The sequence below is a fragment of the Heterodontus francisci genome, chromosome 11 (assembly GCF_036365525.1).
Source record: "Heterodontus francisci isolate sHetFra1 chromosome 11, sHetFra1.hap1, whole genome shotgun sequence".
Taxonomy (NCBI): domain Eukaryota; kingdom Metazoa; phylum Chordata; class Chondrichthyes; order Heterodontiformes; family Heterodontidae; genus Heterodontus; species Heterodontus francisci.
The window spans coordinates 30,101,178-30,119,456 of NC_090381.1; the positions used below are offsets into that span (position 1 = coordinate 30,101,178).

The following is an 18,279-nucleotide window of genomic DNA, read 5'->3' on the forward strand; positions in this document are numbered from 1 at the left end:
GCAGTCTGGCCAGAGCACTGTAAAGTTTGATCACTACCTCCTGTGACTTACATGCTACTGTTTTAGTTGTGTGTAGTTCACCATCCTATTGGCTTTTTTGAGCTGCTCTGCAGTGGTATCCAGTGTGTTCCAAGTCTTTGGGACCCCACTGCCATGAGAGCCAGTCACAGATCTGACCTAGTCATGTGACATCAACCCAACATCATGCAGCTGATTAGGGTTACACATTCTAGCATCGGACACCTTTATTGATGCTGAAAATCTCAAATTGTACATCTCCATTCTCTATTTAACAGTTAGTTAAAGAAGGACGAGTGAGAAAGGCTGAGTGAAACCTTTATTGATTTGATCCTTATTTGTGTATTGTATATACCATGTCACCAAAAGCAGTCCCCAGTGTGCAAGAATTACATCACTGGGGTAGTCACAGATTCCAGAATACAGTGCAGTTATTCAAAGTACAGCAAAACTTAACTCTGAAACATTCATGGCACACACCTGCTCTAAGTGTATAGCAATCCTTTCAGGGGCGGTGCGTTCAGGTAAATGGCTGGTACTGCTCCAGATGTGTGGGCGGCACAGTGGCGCAGTGGTTAGCACCGCAGCCTCACAGCTCCAGGGACCCGGGTTCGATTCTGGGTACTGCCTGTGTGGAGTTTGCTAGTTCTCCCTGTGTCTGCGTGGGTTTTCTCCGGGTGCTCCGGTTTCCTCCCACAGCCAAAAGACTTGCAGGTTGATAGGTAAATTGGCCATTATAAATTGTCACTAGTATAGGTAGGTGATAGGGAAATATAGGGACAGGTGGGGATGTTTGGTAGGAATATGGGATTAGTGTAGGATTAGTATAAATGGGTGGTTGATGGTCGGCACAGACTCGGTGGGCCGAAGGGCCTGTTTCAGTGCTGTATCTCTAATCTAATCTAATCTAATATGATGCATTACTGAAGAATACCATTCAGGAGGATCTGCAAATTTGTTCACTACATAGATGGAAATTAGTGAGAGGAAGTGCTGCCAAGGGGATGAAGAGGAAAATTGGGTACTGATGGACTGTGTAATCACTTGCTAATTGATGTTTGGGGTGATCCCCAAGGCCCCTTCCCTTGGTATTAGCTGGCTAGCTAATGGTCTAAGTGTATCCTCCTATTTTACTGGTCTGTATTGATGTTGCTTCTATGCCAATTTTTGCTTTTTTAAATTGGAAACCCTTGTGTATCCTAACTGTTTTGCTAAGCCAAAGTGTTTCCCTGTTCTGAGAAAAGATGGCTGCTGAATTCTAGAAGGTTCTCCTTCTCCATATGGTCACATGAGCCAACGTCCACTCATGCATGCGTACCGTCTCCCGGATCAGGATGGGAACATTCTTCTCGCCCACCAGCTCAAAGTGTGGAGAGAAGATTCGCTTCATTGTATCAAACCCTCGGACCTCCTTGCCGGAGTCGTCCTTGTACCCACCCAACCACAGTGACTGTGAAAAGAGAAAAATGATTGAAATGAGTGTGGCTAGAATTAATCAGTCAGACACACTATTAGCTGCTCCCACTCTGATTGAATACTGCGCAATAACCACATGTTTAAGCCTGGTTGGTGGCTCTTGGCATCGTAAGAACATGAGAACATAAGAAATAGAAGCAGGAGTAGAGATATACCCTCAAACAAACTCCCTCAGTCTTTATTAGAGATATTACGGAGATATACCCTCAAACAAACTCCCTCAGTCTTTATTAGAGATATTACGGAGATATATCCTCGATCTAACTCCCTCAGTCTTTATTCGAGACATTACGGGGATACATGTTGCTCTAACTCCAGCTATATTCGACATTAAAAGTGGCTTGATGCTGCGGGTTCAAATACATCTTTTAAGGATAGGGAGTAGGAGGAACCATTCAATATTTATTCACAGTACGAGCAGATAATGTGTTTAATTAAGGCAATCAGTGAAATGAGTATAGTCCTGGCACTTTCCAAGATGTTGGATCATACAGAATTACTTTGGGTACATAGGAAGCCCTGTGACCTGAAGGTTTCAAACTGGAAGCAGATCGTTTTACCTTTGGTGTGAACTGCTCAAGCCAGGTGTATGGTGATGTAATAACAAGAATTCCGCCGGGAGCCACTAGACCTGGGAGTCTGTGAAAGAACGCAAAGGGGTCAGGTAGGCGACAGATCAGGTTCCCTGCCAGGACACATCCAAAGGATCCCAGATCTGTAGGTAGATTGCAGGCATCACCCTGCCTGAAGAAGCACCGACTCCGATCCTGCAGAAGGAAGCAGAAATACAAAGTGACCAGGTTGGAAGGTGGTGGTTTTATGTTGAAGATCAGCAACATCACTGCTCGGAATGGAATTTATTTCTGCTTATCGGTAGAGGCATTGAGTACACCAAGGCCTTAGCTCACTATGTTCTTCGCTCTCTGTAGCGTTTAATTGGCAGCTCTGATCTCTTTTGGTACTAATGAGTTAGGACCCTGTTAGTCACATTATGCAGGCATAATTCTACAAGTAGAATTCGCTTCAATGACATCTATGACTGAAATACACCCCGACTCAGGTTACTTAGCTATGGGGATAAGGAAACAAACTGCTAATCTGAAATGATAACGGAAAATTCAGGAAACATAGCAGGTCATGTTTGTGCTGTGAACATTGACTTCACTGAATACAAATGTTGGACATCTCCCACATTTCGCTGTTAGTTTTTTTCCCATGACAGAAATGTGTTGATCTAGCACATTCATTTATATGCTGCATCATGGGCTGGGAGACCTGGGTTTGGATCTCGGCCTCAGCTAGCATGTGGGAGTTTCTCCACCAGCCAAGTTACTGACCTTAGTCTTGAGTGACAAGCATTGGCACCAAATGGAGTCAAAGTGGTTTCCCTGGCAGGAAGTAAAGTAAAATTACCTAGAGTCTGGCTATGGGGATGGGGTGGGGGAATGGGGGGGCCCATGGAGCCTTCGACAGGGGGTTGGAGAAGCTGCTGGTCACCTGACTGACATCTCCAGTTAATCCAATAGTTGTTCAAGGAAAAAAAATTAGGATTGGAACACACAAAAGGGAGAGGGAGAAATCCCAAAATGGCAAATTGAGGATAGAGGCAGAAAGGAAAGGGGCAGTGGGAGAGAGAGAGCAGCATAAAAAAGGGGATGTAATCGTAAAGAAATGTAAGGGATAGAGGGAAAGTAGGCTGGGAAAATGTGGATAGCAACAAAGAAAAGGGAGAAGGAGAGAATGAATGGCAAAATGTAGAATGGCAGGGCTGGGGAGATGAGTACAGACCTCGCTGAGTACTTACAATGTCCTTGGGTACCACAGCAATGTGCTGGGTGCTCAGGTCTCCTTCAGTTGTGGCATTGTAAGGGAGCTGGCCTTTTTCTTTCAGTTGATTGCAGGCATTCACAAATGAGAGGCTGAAGTCGATGCCCACCACCTCCTCAAAGGTCCGTGCCAGTTCAAACGAGGCTCTCCCCACAGAACAGCCAATATCCAGGGCTCTGCTGGGAACACCATTCTACCAAAGGTGAATAGACAGGTTACCAATGAAATGACACCACCTTATGAAGGGACATAGATGGGTCATGGATGACATGGCCACTGCTTGAAAAGAAACAGAGACTTGCATTTATATAGCACCAGAATGTCCCAAAGTGCTTTACAGCCAAAGAAGTATTTTTGAAGTGTTGTCACTGTTGTATTGTAAGACACACAGCAAGCTCCCACAAACAGCAATGCAAAAGTGACCTGATAATCTGTTTTAGTTATGCTGTTTGAGGGATAAATATTGTCCAAGAATTTTCCTGTGCTTCTTTGAAATTTTAGCAATGGGATTTTTTTTTATGTCCACCTTAACAAGGCAAAGGGGACCTTGGTTTAAAATCTCATCCAAAAGACACCACCTTCGACAGTGCAGCACTCTCTCGGTAAAACATTGGAGTGTCAGCCTGGATTATGTGCTCAAGTCTCTAAAGTGGGACTTGAATCCATGACTTTCTGATTGAGAGGCAAGCAGGATGCACTGAGTCAAGGTTTTGGAGCAAGAACCTCAAATGAATGTTTCACACCAGGACAGAAAAAGGACAATACATAACTATCAATGGAAGAGACTGAGTGCGAGAATCTGAGAGGACATTGAGCAAATCCTAAATAGCTGCTAAACCCCAGTGATCAGCTAACTGCCTCCAATCACTCTACGGTATCAGCTGCTATTCTATGTGTTTTAGAGCCATTTCCTGGCAGGCATAGGGTTCTCATAGATGTTGACTGCGGATAAAGGCCTGCTATCTGACCCGAACCCGACGGGACCCGACGACATGTGTTGGGCTCGGGACCGGTCGGGTTGTGCTTCCGGGTCCGGCATTCAGGCTTGGGTCGGGTTGGACACGCTCCATCACAGGTAAGTGGCTCCAATGGTAATTTAATTTTTTGACTTGAAAGGTAGTTTTGTTTCAGTTATTTTAAGCTTGTGTAGATCAGCAACAAGTGCAAAATGGAAGGTAAATTAACTGATGATCGGGTCGGGTTGGGTGCGGGAAAAAATGGAAAGACTCAGGCCAGGTCCCGCTCGGGTCGGATGTGGTTCTGTCAGTCTCGGGTCAGGTTTTCTTTGCAGACCCGAGCAGGCCTTTAACTGCGGATACGATCTGCATTTGGGGGTTAACAGCTCTGATCCATTGTTGCAAGCTTATTGACAGCATTAATGACTATGAAACACATCGCAGGTCACACAGAGAAAAGATGGGTTAATGTTTTGCAGTGTAAAAAAGTGTGATTTGTTTTAAGTACTCTTTCGCCCTCAGTCCCAGTATACACTGTGGGCTGGTGACATAATAATTTGTAGATCTAAGAGTTTAGCAGCGATAATGAATAAGTCCAGCTTAGTTTGGCATTTGTCTAATATAAAAATAGTTCTCTTTCCCTGTACACCGTGGCACTGTGCAGCTGCATCACACTGTACCATGCGTGAAAAAATGCTTTCACATACATTCCATCCAGTACATAAAAAAACGCAGAACCATAGAAGTTTACAACACATAGAGTGGCCATGCAGCCCATTATGTCTGTGCTAGCTCTTTGATAGAGCAATCCCAAACTAATCCCAATGCCCTGCTCTCTCCTCATAACCCTCTATCTTCCTCTATTTCTAATATTTATCAACTGTTGCCTTAAATCATATAATAATCTCTGCCTCAACTACTCTCTGTGACAAACCATCCCATGCTCCAACAACTTTACGTAAAAAAATTTCTCCGCACTTCGTTCCTCACTCTCGATGACCATATTAAATTGATGCCTTGTCATCACTGACTCCCTAACCAGAGTAATTATTAATGCTCTCATAAACCACTGATAATTTTTTTAAAAGCCTCAATTAAGTCTACTCTCCACTGCAAACAGACCAAATCTCTGAAGTTTCTCCTTTATAACTGTAGTTCCCTTCCTCAGTTCCATCCTGGAGAAAGTGCTCTGTATGTTCTCCATGGATTTAATCGCCTCTCTACAATGGGGCACCAAACTTTCACACAATGTACCCTAACCATAGCTTTGTATAAATTTACCATTGCTCTTGTACTCCATGTGTCTACTTAGAAATTCAAAATGTTGCTGGCCATTTTCATGGCTTTAATTTGCTGCTCACGATAAAGCATCCTCTACCCTGTGTGCCTTAACCCAACTCAGAAGATTGTACAATTATGACATCTGAATTTCCCAATCTGTCTGGACTAGTAATCCAGTGTACATGAGTTTAAATTCCACCCTGGCAGTTTCAGAATTTGAAATCTGAATTTGACAGTGTTTGACCCACTGTACCACCCAGTCCCAGAGTGTGAAAGGACAGTGTCTGACCCACTGTACCACCCAGTCCCAGAGTGTGAAAGGACAGTGTCTGACCCACTGTACCACCCAGTCCCAGAGTGTGAAAGGACAGTGTCTGACCCACTGTACCACCCAGTCCCAAAGTGTGAAAGGACAGTGTCTGACCCACTGTACCACCCAGTCCCAGAGTGAGAAAGGACAGTGTCTGACCCACTGTACCGTCCAGTCCCAGAGTGTGAAAGGACAGTGTCTGACCCACTGTACCGCCCAGTCCCAGAGTGTGAAAGGACAGTGTCTGACCCACTGTACCGCCCAGTCCCAGAGTGTGAAAGGACAGTGTCTGACCCACTGTACCGCCCAGTCCCAGAGTGTGAAAGGACAGTGTCTGACCCACTGTACCGCCCAGTCCCAGAGTGTGAAAGGACAGTGTCTGACCCACTGTACCGCCCAGTCCCAGAGTGTGAAAGGACAGTGTCTGACCCACTGTACCACCCAGTCCCAGAGTGTGAAAGGACAGTATCTCACCCAGTCCCAGAGTGTGAAAGGACACTGTCCCACCTAGTCCCAGAGTGTGAAAGGACAGTGTCTGACCCACTGTCCCAATCAGTCCCTCAAACCTTTTTTAAAAAGTCAATTCCCAGGGGTCTCAGACCGTTCCAGTCTGTAATTTCTGAACTGTTTTTTTGATCTTGCTGATTCATTAGAAGCTTAGCAAAGAACAAAATTATTTAGAAAATTCCATAGCCTTCGTCATCTTGGACACCCCGTTGTTTGTGCACTGCCGTTTCCTATTAAACGTTCCTTGTTTTTCCAATTGTCTCTCCTCTCCTGAAGGATCTGACTGTTGCTGGGACACAGTTCCATGGCCACCTGGCTGACCTTGGTCCCATGTCAAAGTGATTGTTCTTCATGTGTGTGATGGGAAAGTTAGGGATGTCCAAATCTAACCTGACCTTTGTCTTTAGTCGACAGTCACACAATCACAACTTCTGTAGGACTCAGGAAAACCTGGCTGATTTCTCCTTCTTTCCTCGCCCAAGACTAGGTATCAGCCTTGTCGCAGTGGTAGCACTTTTGCCTCTGAATCAGAAGGTTGTGTGTTTAAGTCCCTTTCTAGAGACTTAGTGCATAATCTTGGTTGGCCAATGCAGAACTGTTTTTTGGATGAGATGTCAAACCAAGGTCCCATGTATCCTCTCAAGTGAATGTGAAAGGTCCTGTGGCACTATTTCTAAAACAGCGAGGTAGTTCTCCGCTGTGGCCTGACCAATATTTATCCCTCAATCAACATCACTGAAACAGATTACCTGGTCATTATTTCTTTGCTGTCTGTGGGACCTTTGTGTCTGCAAATCGGCTGTGTCACATCTCAGGCTGAAATGAATCACACTTGAAATTACAGCGTTAACTTTTAACAAAGATTTAACAAGTGTTTTATTAAAGACTTCTGCAGAGTTCTGTTCATTGTTCTCACTACAGCAGCATAAATATATCTGACCTTACAACAACCCCCAGGTCAGGTGTTTTCCCCAAAGCATAAAGCTACTTTAAGTTTCACTTCCAAGTATCATATATTCTCCAATACTTAAGCCCACACATATAATCATGGCATGCTGATGTATTTCCCTATATTACAACAGTGACTACACTTCAATGGCTGTAAAGCACTTTGGCATGTTCCCAGGTGGTGAAAGACACCATAAAAAAGTAAGATCTTTCTTTTGTCTTTCTCTTCTGATTTTGACCAGGCCCCAACTCTTTTTATTAATTATTTGGAAGAGGATTTAAATGGAGGCTCAACATGAGCTATGTCCATTACCTTTTGGCCAAGGTGTTCCATGCATTCCTCAGCACACCTCTGTGGAAAATTCTGGACAGCGACTGGGTCAGTGATGTACAGCAACACGTCCTGTGGCGAGCCGAAGTGGAAGTGGAGGTACTGATTCAGAGCTCGCTGTGTTTCATACACATTCTCCTTCGACTCTGGCTTTCCTCTTGAGGCCATGAGACATTTCCACAAATGGTACAAGGCGTAGCCGCCTGCAAGCAGGACTGCAGACCCGATCAGTGTGGGCTTCCCCTCCCTTACCGCTTGGATCACAGGCATTATAAAGCAGACCAAGGCCGCAGGGCAGCAGATGGGAACTGCAGGAGCAGGATTGTTATGGAAAGCAATCACTCTCCTTAGCACAAGGTCATTGAAATTTAGGTTGAATCAGCTCTTTGTCAGCAGAAGGCTTTAAATGCAAATCTTAACCCCCTGTACGAATTCTTTGTGCAGAAGCCTGCAGTTATCCTGCACAGGAGAGAAGCCACATTTAACTGCTGCAACTGGCCGAGATTTTTCCAGCTCAATACTGTGGCTTGACCTTTGTCCTCAAAGTGCTATGCTTCAATTGGGCAAAAGTGCAGTGCTGAGCTAAAGTTGCAAATGAGGGGGAGGGGCCAGCATCAGGGGGAATTGTTGGACACTCACTGGATTTATTTTCTCAAGTGCTGCCTCCTTTGGTCTCCAGGACATTCTTGAACCTTTTTATTTTGTATTCTGGTTGTGGTAGATTGATCTGAAACCAAAGTCTCTGTGCCATGTTTATATAATCCTATCTTCTGGATCTGTTCGACGGCACCATAAAAGACAGGCATGATTTTCTTAGCACAGCCAGTTGTCGTGAGAGCTGGGCAGGGAATGGCATTTCTTCAGTGAAAGACGCCCTTTGGTCTGCCGGAAACTTGCTGGTCTTCCAGCGCAAAGAGTTGTCCACGACCGAATGTTGCAGACTGGCACATTCCAAGGTCCAGGACTACGTGCTGAGGAACGCATTAAAGCTAGGGGCAGCCGTGGCAAAGGCTCAATGGGGAAAGACCACTGTGTAAGATTCCCCCCCCGCCCCCCACCAAGGTGAACTGAGGGGCTGGATCCATGGAAAACCCCTCGAACTGTAGCCAGAAAATATTTGTTTGCTGTAAAATGTACATGGCATGTCAGATGAAATGGAAGGGTTGTGAGGCAACTCACTCCTGTATTGAAAGAAACTGATCTCCTTTGCACTCTTTGTATTGTTTGACTTTGTGCTTTTTGGAACGGTTTTGTAATGTATTCTTTTACAGATTTTATGAATAAAGTATATTTTGGAAATAAAAAAAAATCTTCAGTCAGGGTCTCTGGCATTGCATTAACCTAGGTTGGCATGTGTCCTCACATTATGATGCAATTGTACATCACAGCAGTAACACGCTATCATACTCAAAAAGTTTTTATAGTCATCACGGGAGGTCATAGTTAAGGTGATCGATCAGGAGTCCATGAGAAACTGAGAATCCACTGTTGTCTGGAGGCAATAAAGTTATAATTACAATTACCAATGCTACACACTCTGAGACCCAGGTGTTAGACGAAGGCAGACTGGAGTGAGGTGCACTACTATTCCTGTGGCTTGGTCAACAAAATGCTCTCAGGGCAAAACATGGAGAATTTTCTATTGAGATTATCTTGCATGTGGGAATATAACTCGTGCAGGATTGGAACATTTATGCTAAGATTAACCAGTCAGGAGCAGAACTGCACTGGACGCAGAGCAGTTGTCGCAATTCAGGGATAATTGCAGGGACAGTTGGTACCTTTTGGAATACTGGGAGAGAAACCACTGACTGAAATAGAGAAAAAGGCTCAATTCAAGACGGTATAACAGGGGAAGATTTTTTTAACTCGTTCCTCCCGCCCTTTCCATCTCCTGCTTTCTCCCCTTCTCTCCTGAAGGCAGTGACTTTGGTTATGTCTGTTCCTCAGGTACTGACCCCCCCATACTCCCATTGGCTCCCCTTTATGTGTGAGTCCTTATCTTTCCACATGAGTATGAGAGAGGCTTGCTGGCATTAAGAGGCTTTTTACTGGAAAGGATCCTTCAGCTTCCTCACATGAGGAGATTTGTGCACTTGTAATCCACATGAAATACTTAAAGCTGGGATGTCCAAACTGCGACCACAAACCCATGCGTAGCCTGTGAATCACAGCTGCTCAGCCCACAAAGCCTTGGGACCCTAATTTCCACTTGTGCTTATATTTCTCCCTTTGTGTTTGAATTCCACACCCTTGGAGGTTTGGAAAGGGCTGTCTTTATGATTGCTTTCTCAAAGGTGGTTAAATTGGTACCAGTGGCTTAAGGTAAACGCAAGTCAATGGGACCGTGGATTTAAACTTTATATCTGGCTGGCATGACTAAATGTTTTAATGTTCTTGCCTTAAAAGGGGCAGTGGCAAGTTGAATTTCTGATGGAAGCAGATCATGAACCAGTGAAACACATGGATCAAGGTTTATTAAAAGTGAGATGGGTCAAATTAGGAAGGGAGTAATTTTGACTTTGGGTGACAGTGTAAAACCTAGGACAAAAAAGTCTTGCCACAGCCCGACTGAGCACAAACTCATCCTTCCTCTTTCTCCCATTAAAAACAAATACTCATCCCCCGTGCAGGTGGCGATTTTGGCCAGCAATGGTTGTCAGGGCTGCTCCGCCTTGCTCCACATGAATTTTTGAAAAGTAGTTACATACACCATTTCGATGGCGGCCTATACCTAGGCTGAATCCAGGCCAATAAAACCTGAACAAGATGGGCCCACAGCCCAATTTCACAGAGTGAGTCTGCTCATGCACAAGGGACCAAACCCCGATGTTAAGTGGCCGACCTGAGTGCCTGAAAATCATCCGAGGCCCTGAAAAACTAGTCAACCTTCAGAAAATTGGTTGCAACAGTGAACAATTTCTAGCCCACCCTCTGCAACTTTGCCTCAAAATGAAAAGAAAAATGCTCTTCCTACCACAAACAATGAATTAGAGCCTGGCCCAATGCAGCTCCAAATTCCACTCTGAGGTAAATTGGCCCTCACCCATTGGCTGCAACCCTATGCCATCCACCCTTCCTGCTCTCTTCCACCCAGTCCCTCCTACTCCTCTACTCTTTTCCCCACACATACCTTTCCTTGTCAACCCCTCCTTCCCTCCCTAGGGTCCACAGGCACCGAATCGCCACTTGGGTGAACTACCAGTTGACTTACAGCCACGATGGAACCATTCCTCCAACGGGTGTCCACATCTCCAGGGGACCAGGTGAGGTGGGGTGGGGGTGGTGGTGGTGGTGGTGGTTGGGAGCCGTGACGATGAATGAAAGCAAACCACAGGGAGAGTGGATTTCTTTGATGAAGTGTTCGCATTTGAGTTAGGTTGAAAGCGGAAATGAATGTGACACTGTGGAGTATCTACTTACCACTTCTTCTTCTTCTTCTTCTTTGGCCTCCTTATCTCAAGAGACAACGGGTAAGCGCCTGGAGCTGGTCAGTGGTTTGTGGAGCAGCGCCTGGAGTGGCTATAAAGGCCAATTCTAGAGTGACAGGCTCTTCCACAGGTGCTGCAGAGAAATTTGTTTGTCGGGGCTGTTACACAGTTGGCTCTCCCCTTGCGCCTCTGTCTTTTTTCCTGCCAACTGCTAAGTCTCTTCGACTCGCCACACTTTAGCCCCGTCTTTATAGCTGCCCGCCAGCTCTGGCGAACGCTGGCAACTGACTCCCACGACTTGTGATCAATGTCACAGGACTTCGTGTCGCGTTTGCAGACGTCTTTAAAGCGGAGACATGGACGGCCGGTGGGTCTGATACCAGTGGCGAGCTCGCTGTACAATGTGTCTTTGGGGATCCTGCCATCTTCCATGCGGTTCACATGACCAAGCCATCTCAAGCGCCACTGATTCAGTAGTGTGTATAAGCTGGGGATGTTGGCCGTCTCGAGGACTTCTGTGTTAGAGATATAGTCCTGCCACCTGATGCCAAGTATTCTCCGGAGGCAGCGAAGATGGAATGAATTGAGACGTCGCTCTTGGCTGGCATACGTTGTCCAGGCCTCGCTGCCATAGAGCAAGGTACTGAGGACACAGGCCTGATACACTCGGACTTTTGTGTTCCGTGTCAGTGCGCCATTTTCCCACACTCTCTTGGCCAGTCTGGACATAGCAGAGGAAGCCTTTCCCATGCGCTTGTTGATTTCTGCATCGAGGGACAGGTTACTAGTGATAGTTGAGTCCAGGTAGGTGAACTCTTGAACCACTTCCAGAGCGTGGTCGCCAATATTGATGGATGGAGCATTTCTGACATCCTGCCCCATGATGTTTGTTTTCTTGAGGCTGATGGTGAGGCCAAATTCATTGCAGGCAGCCGCAAACCTGTCGATGAGACTCTGCAGGCACTCTTCAGTGTGAGATGTTAAAGCAGCATCGTCAGCAAAGAGGAGTTCCCTGATGAGGACTTTCCATACTTTGGTCTTCGCTCTTAGACGAGCAAGGTTGAACAACCTGCCCCCTGATCTTGTGTGGAGGAAAATTCCTTCTTCAGAGGACTTGAACGCATATGAGAGCAGCAGGGAGAAGAAAATCCCAAAAAGTGTGGGTGCGAGAACACAGCCCTGTTTCACGCCACTCAGGATAGGAAAGGGCTCTGATGAGGAGCCACCATGTTGAATTGTGCCTTTCATATTGTCATGGAATGAGGTGATGATACTTAGTAGCTTTGGTGGACATACAATCTTTTCTAGTAGTCTGAAGAAACCACGTCTGCTGACGAGGTCAAAGGCTTTGGTGAGATCAATGAAAGCAACGTAGAGGGGCATCTGTTGTTCGCGGCATTTCTCCTGTATCTGACGAAGGGAGAACAGCATGTCAATGGTCGATCTCTCTGCTCGAAAGCCACACTGTGCCTCAGGGTAGACGCGCTCAGCCAGCTTCTGGAGCCTGTTCAGAGCGACTCGAGCAAAGACTTTCCCCACTATGCTGAGCAGGGAGATTCCACGGTCGTTGTTGCAGTCACCGCGGTCACCTTTGTTTTTATAGAGGGTGATGATATTGGCATCGCGCATGTCCTGAGGTACTGCTCCCTCGTCCCAGCACAGGCAAAGCAGTTCATGTAGTGCTGAGAGTATAACAGGCTTGGCACTCTTGATTATTTCAGGGGTAATGCTGTCCTTCCCTGGGGCTTTTCTGCTGGCTGGAGAATCAATGGCATCACTGAGTTCTGATTTTGTTGGCTGTACGTCCAGCTCATCCATGACTGGCAGAGACTGGGCTGCATTGAGAGCAGTCTCAGTGACAACATTCTCCCTGGAGTACAGTTCTAGGTAGTGTTCCACCCAGCGGTCCATTTGCTTGCGTTGGTCAGTGATTATGTCCCCTGATTTAGATTTGAGGGGGGGGGGGGGGGGGCGATCTTCTTGATGGTTGGCCCAAAAGCGCTCTTAATGCCATCATACATTCCTCTGATGTTTCCGGTGTCTGAGGCCAGCTGAATATGACTGCATAGGTGTTGCCAGTCGTCATTTGCGCAGCGCCTGGCTGTTCTTTGCGCAGTGTTTCTGGCTGCTTTACGTGCTACGGATGTTAACTCGCTGGGGGCTTTCTTGTAGTTCAACAGTGCAATGCGCTTAGCGGCTATGACAGGTTCCAGCTCTTCATTATGAGATTACCACTAATGAGCACTAAATGGCTGTGGAGAGCATTTCTATCTCAATGTGGCACAGACGGATCAATTATTTCTTGTGTCTTGAAGGAATCATCAAGTGATGGAGAATCAACCAGAAAGCTCTTCATTATTGCAGGACACAAAGATCACAAAGCATGGATCTAGCAATCACTACACAACATTAGTCAAAGCAGGAAACAAATGAAGAACCCAAACGGATGTTAAACAAGAGATAATTATGCAACCAGTTAAGAGATTGGAGGAAACCCTGATACAGTTTTCCTAGTTAATCAGCCTTTTAAGAATGTTAACTCCAGCATTAGAGCATCACAGAGTCCTCCTCCATTAATAATCTAGAGCAATGATAGACCCTACACCCGCTGTTATCTTCGGGATGTCACCAGTCCTGGTTTAGAGCTGAGAAATTTGGTTTTAAGGCACACAGTCTGACTGCAGTAGAGGCAGTTCAGTTCACCAGGGACAGAATAACTGGTCGTAGGGCAAACAGCTCGGTTTTGAAGTAGACAGCTTTGTTTCAGAGCAGACAGTCCAATTCAGAAAGGATGGTCTAGCTGTAATAAAAGCAAAATTCTACGGATGCTGGAAATCTGAAACAAAAACAAGAAATGTTGGAACCACTCAGCAGGTGTGGCAGTCTCTGTGGAAATAGAAGCAGAGTTAACGTTTCGGGTCAGTGACCCTTCTTCGGAGCTAGCAAATATTAGAAATTTCAAAGGTTATAAGCAAGTGAGCCGGGGGTGGGGCAAGAGCTAACAAAGGAGAAGGTGTACATTGGACAAGGCCACATAGCTGACCAAAAAGTCATGGAACAAAGGCAAGCAATATGTTAATGGTGTGTTGAAAGACAAAGCATTAGTACAAATAGGGTTTTAATGGACTGAAAGTAGAACAGCAGCAAGTGCAAACATGAAAAAAAACAGTGGGTAAGCAAACTGAACAAACTAAGATGAAATGAAATAAACATGAAAAAAAAGGTTGTAAAAAATGTAAAAAAGAAAACATAACTAAAAATAAAAGTAAAATGGGGGGCCCGTCATCCTCTGAAATGATTGAACTCAATGTTCAGCCTGGCAGGCTGTAGTGTGCCTAATCGGTAAATGAGATGCTGTTCCTCGAGCTTGCGTTGATGTTCACTGGAACACTGCAGCAAGCCCAGTGGTTCCAGCATTTCTTGTTTTGGTCTAACTGTAAGACAGACATTCCAATTTTGGGTAGACGGTCCTGTTTTAGGGTTGATAGTCAGGTATTATTTGACTCAGTACCTCACCAAACAGTGAATTTACACATAAATAGTCCATGTGAATAATTACAGGTTTCCTGAGGATGTGTTGTATGAAAGTAATTCTAACAGATGATTTTGGGACTTCTTTCCTCTGTAAATCCCAAAAGTGCTTGACAATTGAGGCCTTGCATTGCTTGACAGGCAAATTTTGCCAGCAACATGCCCTTAAGAAGATATTTTCTATTACAGCATTCCCAGGATGGAATGGCACTCGCTGGGATCATGTGTTAGGAAATTGCGCAGCCCGGGTCTTGAGGATGTGTAATTTGTGATATGCACACATGAACAGTGTGCCATGCAGGGGACACCGAAGCAGAAGATCACTTGTGTTGTATCCAGTTTTAGAAATGATGAAGGGCGGTGAGATTCTGGAGAAGGGATAGAGAAGGCTGAGCAGAATGGTATCTAATCTTACAGCTCTTAATTAGCTCCAAGAATTCAAACTGTTTGGAGGCTTTTGGGGGCCATACAAACATACGAACATACATATGAATTATTAGCAGGACTAGGCCACTCAGCCCCTCGAGCCTGCTCCTCCATTTTACAAGTTCATGGCTGATCTGATTGTAACCTCAACTCCACATTCCCGCCACCCCCGAGAACTTTCCGCCCCCTTGCTTATCAAGAATCTATCTACCTCTGCTTTAAAAATATTCAAAGACTCTGCTTCCACTGCCTTTTGAGAAAGAGAATTCCAAAGACTCACGACCCTCTGAGAGAAAAAATTTCTCCTCATTTCTGTCTTAAATGGGTGACCACTTATTTTTAAACAGTGACCCCTGGTTCTAGATTCTCCCACAAGGAGAAACATCCTTTCCACATCCACCCTGTCAAAACCCCTCAGGATCTTATATGTTTCAATCAAGTCGCTTCTTACTCTTCTAAACTCCAGCGGTTACAAGCCTAGCCTGTCCAACCTTCCCTCATGAGACAACCCACCTATTCCAGGTATTAGTCTAGTAAACCTTCCCTGAACTGCTTTCAACACATTTACATCCTTAAATAAGGAGACCAATACTGTACACAATACTCCAGAATAAGGGGTGTGGGCTATATCAGTGAGTGATATAGTGAGGGGTGTGGGATATATAAGACAGTGTTATAATGAGGGATGTGGGGTATATCAGACAATGTTATAGTAGGGTGTATTCAGAGTGTTATAATGAGGGGTGTCCGGTATATCAGTGAGTGTTATAGTGAGCGGTGTGGGGTATATCAGAGTGTTATAGTGAAGGGTCTGTGCAATATGAGACAGTGTTATAGTGATGGGTGAGGAATATCAAAGAGTGTTATAGTGAGGGCTGTGGGGTATATTAACGAATGTTATAGTGAGGAGTGTGAGGTATATCAGACAGTGTTATAGTGAGGGCTGTGGGGTATATTAGCGAATGTTATAGTGAGGAGTGTGAGGTATATCAGACAGTGTTATAATCAGGGCTGTGGGGTATATTAGCGAATGTTATAGTGAGGAGTGTGAGGTATATCAGACAGTGTTATAGTGAGGGCTGTGGGGTATATTAGCGAATGTTATAGTGAGGAGTGTGAGGTATATCAGACAGTGTTATAATCAGGGCTGTGGGGTATATTAGCGAATGTTATAGTGAGGAGTGTGAGGTATATCAGACAGTGTTATAGTGAGGGCTGTGGGGTATATTAGCGAATGTTATAGTGAGGAGTGTGAGGTATATCAGACAGTGTTATAATCAGGGCTGTGGGGTATATTAGCGAATGTTATAGTGAGGAGTGTGAGGTATATCAGACAGTGTTATAGTGAGGGCTGTGGATTATATCAGTGACATAGTCTAAGGATACGGGGTAAACTTTTCAGGACTGAGATGAGGAGAAATTTTTTCACCCAGAGAGTGGTGAGCCTGTGGAATTCGCTATCACAGAAAGCAGTTGAGGCCAAAACATTGTATGTTTTCAAGAAGGAGTTAGATATAGCTCTTGGGTCTAAAGGGATCAAAGGGTATGGGGTGAAAGCGGGAACAGGTTACTGAGTTGGATGATCAGCCATGATCATAATGAATGTGGAGCAGGCTCAAAGGGCCGAATGGCCTACTCCTGCTCCTATTTTCTATGTTTCTATGATGTTATAGTGAGGAGTGTGGGTATATCAGACAGTGTTACAGTGAGGGGTGTAGGTTGTATCAGAAAATGTTATAGTAAGGGGTATGGAGTATACAAAGTGTTATAATGAGGGGTGTGGTGTATATTAGCGAGTATTACAGTGAGGTGTGCGGATATATCAGACAGTGTTATTGTGAGGGGTGTGAGGTATACAGAGTGTTATAATGAGGAGTGGGGTATATCAGACAGTGTTATAGTGACGTGTGTGAGTATGTCAGAGTGTTATGATGAGGGGTGTGGGGTATATCAAACTGTTATAGTAAGGGACGTGGGTTGTATCAGAGAGTGTAATAATGAGGGTGTGGGATATATCAGACAGCGTTATAATGAGGGACATGGGGTATATCAGACAATGTTTTAGTAAGGGGTATGGGGTATACAGAGTGTTATAATGAGGAGTGTGGGGTATATCAGTGAGTGTTATAGCCAGGGGCGTGGGTTATAACAGAGAGTGTTATAGTGAGGGGTGTGGGTTGTATCAGACAGTGTTATAATGAGGGGTGTGGGGTATATCAGTGAGTGTTATAGTGAAGGGAGTAGGATATATCAGACAGTGTTATAGTGAGGGGTGTGGGGTATATCATAGTGTTATTGTGAGGAGTGTGGGGTATAACAGAGAGTGTTATAGTGAGGGGTGTGGGGAATATCATAGTGTTATTGTGAGGAGTGTGGGGTATAACAGACAGTGTTATAGTGAGGGGTGTGGGGAATATCATAGTGTTATTGTGAGGAGTGTGGGGTATAACAGACAGTGTTATAGTGAGGGGTGTGGGGTATATCATAGTGTTATTGTGAGGAGTGTGGGGTATAACAGAGAGTGTTATAGTGAGGGGTGTAGGTTGTATTGTGGAAGTGAGCAGAAAGGTATGGCACTATGCTTAATGGGAAATATAGCCAAGTTAGGAATAGTAGCTTTGCTGAGCTTTGATTTTAAGTGGCAGAAACCACAATGAAATAGTTAAAAGTAAAGGCAGAGCGTGTGAGACAGTAAAGACTAGCCGACACTGGTAATTGCAAGGACATCTGTTCTTTATGGCCTGAGTGTGTGACTCCCTGTGGTTTGAAGTAGATGGACTCATATGAATCAAATGATGTCCATCCCTGTGTGAGTGATAAGGAGTGCTAGGCCCCTCTTATCTTCGTGAACTGCCACTACTTGATGTTGCTGCAGACTGCACGAAACACTCAGGAATGTACACCTAATAGAGATAGCAGGATGCGCCGCAATTACTTGTCACAAGGTAGAGACAGACTCATGATCTATGTAGGGAGTGAGACCAGTATGGTTATTGATGATTCCTATGCTCTTGTTAATTAGCTTGCTTATCCGCTTTGTTTTATCTTGCTGGTACAAAACAATATTTTATTAGTAACAAGTATGTATTGAGAATGGAGTGTATTGTAACATATGGATGTAAATGGAATAGTGTAGGTCAGATGATCGGCGCAACATCGAGGGCCGAAGGGCCTGTACTGCGCTGTAATATTCTAACCTCAGTAACAGATGTACTGCATGTCACCACGTGGGTGAAG

General features: G+C 45.0%; 1 protein-coding gene across 1 annotated transcript; it reads right to left on the minus strand.

Annotated features, from left to right (window-relative positions):
- Positions 1-319: 319 nt before the first annotated feature.
- LOC137374830 (uncharacterized) lies at positions 320-8,183 on the minus strand. Its single transcript, XM_068041368.1, has 4 exons — positions 7,637-8,183; positions 3,299-3,514; positions 2,055-2,261; positions 320-1,468 (listed from the first exon to the last, which is right to left on the minus strand). The coding sequence occupies exons 1-4, from the start codon at positions 7,922-7,924 to the stop codon at positions 1,277-1,279; spliced, it is 903 nt and encodes a 300-aa protein (XP_067897469.1). The 5' UTR covers positions 7,925-8,183; the 3' UTR covers positions 320-1,276.
- Between the last annotated feature and the right edge of the window lie 10,096 nt (positions 8,184-18,279).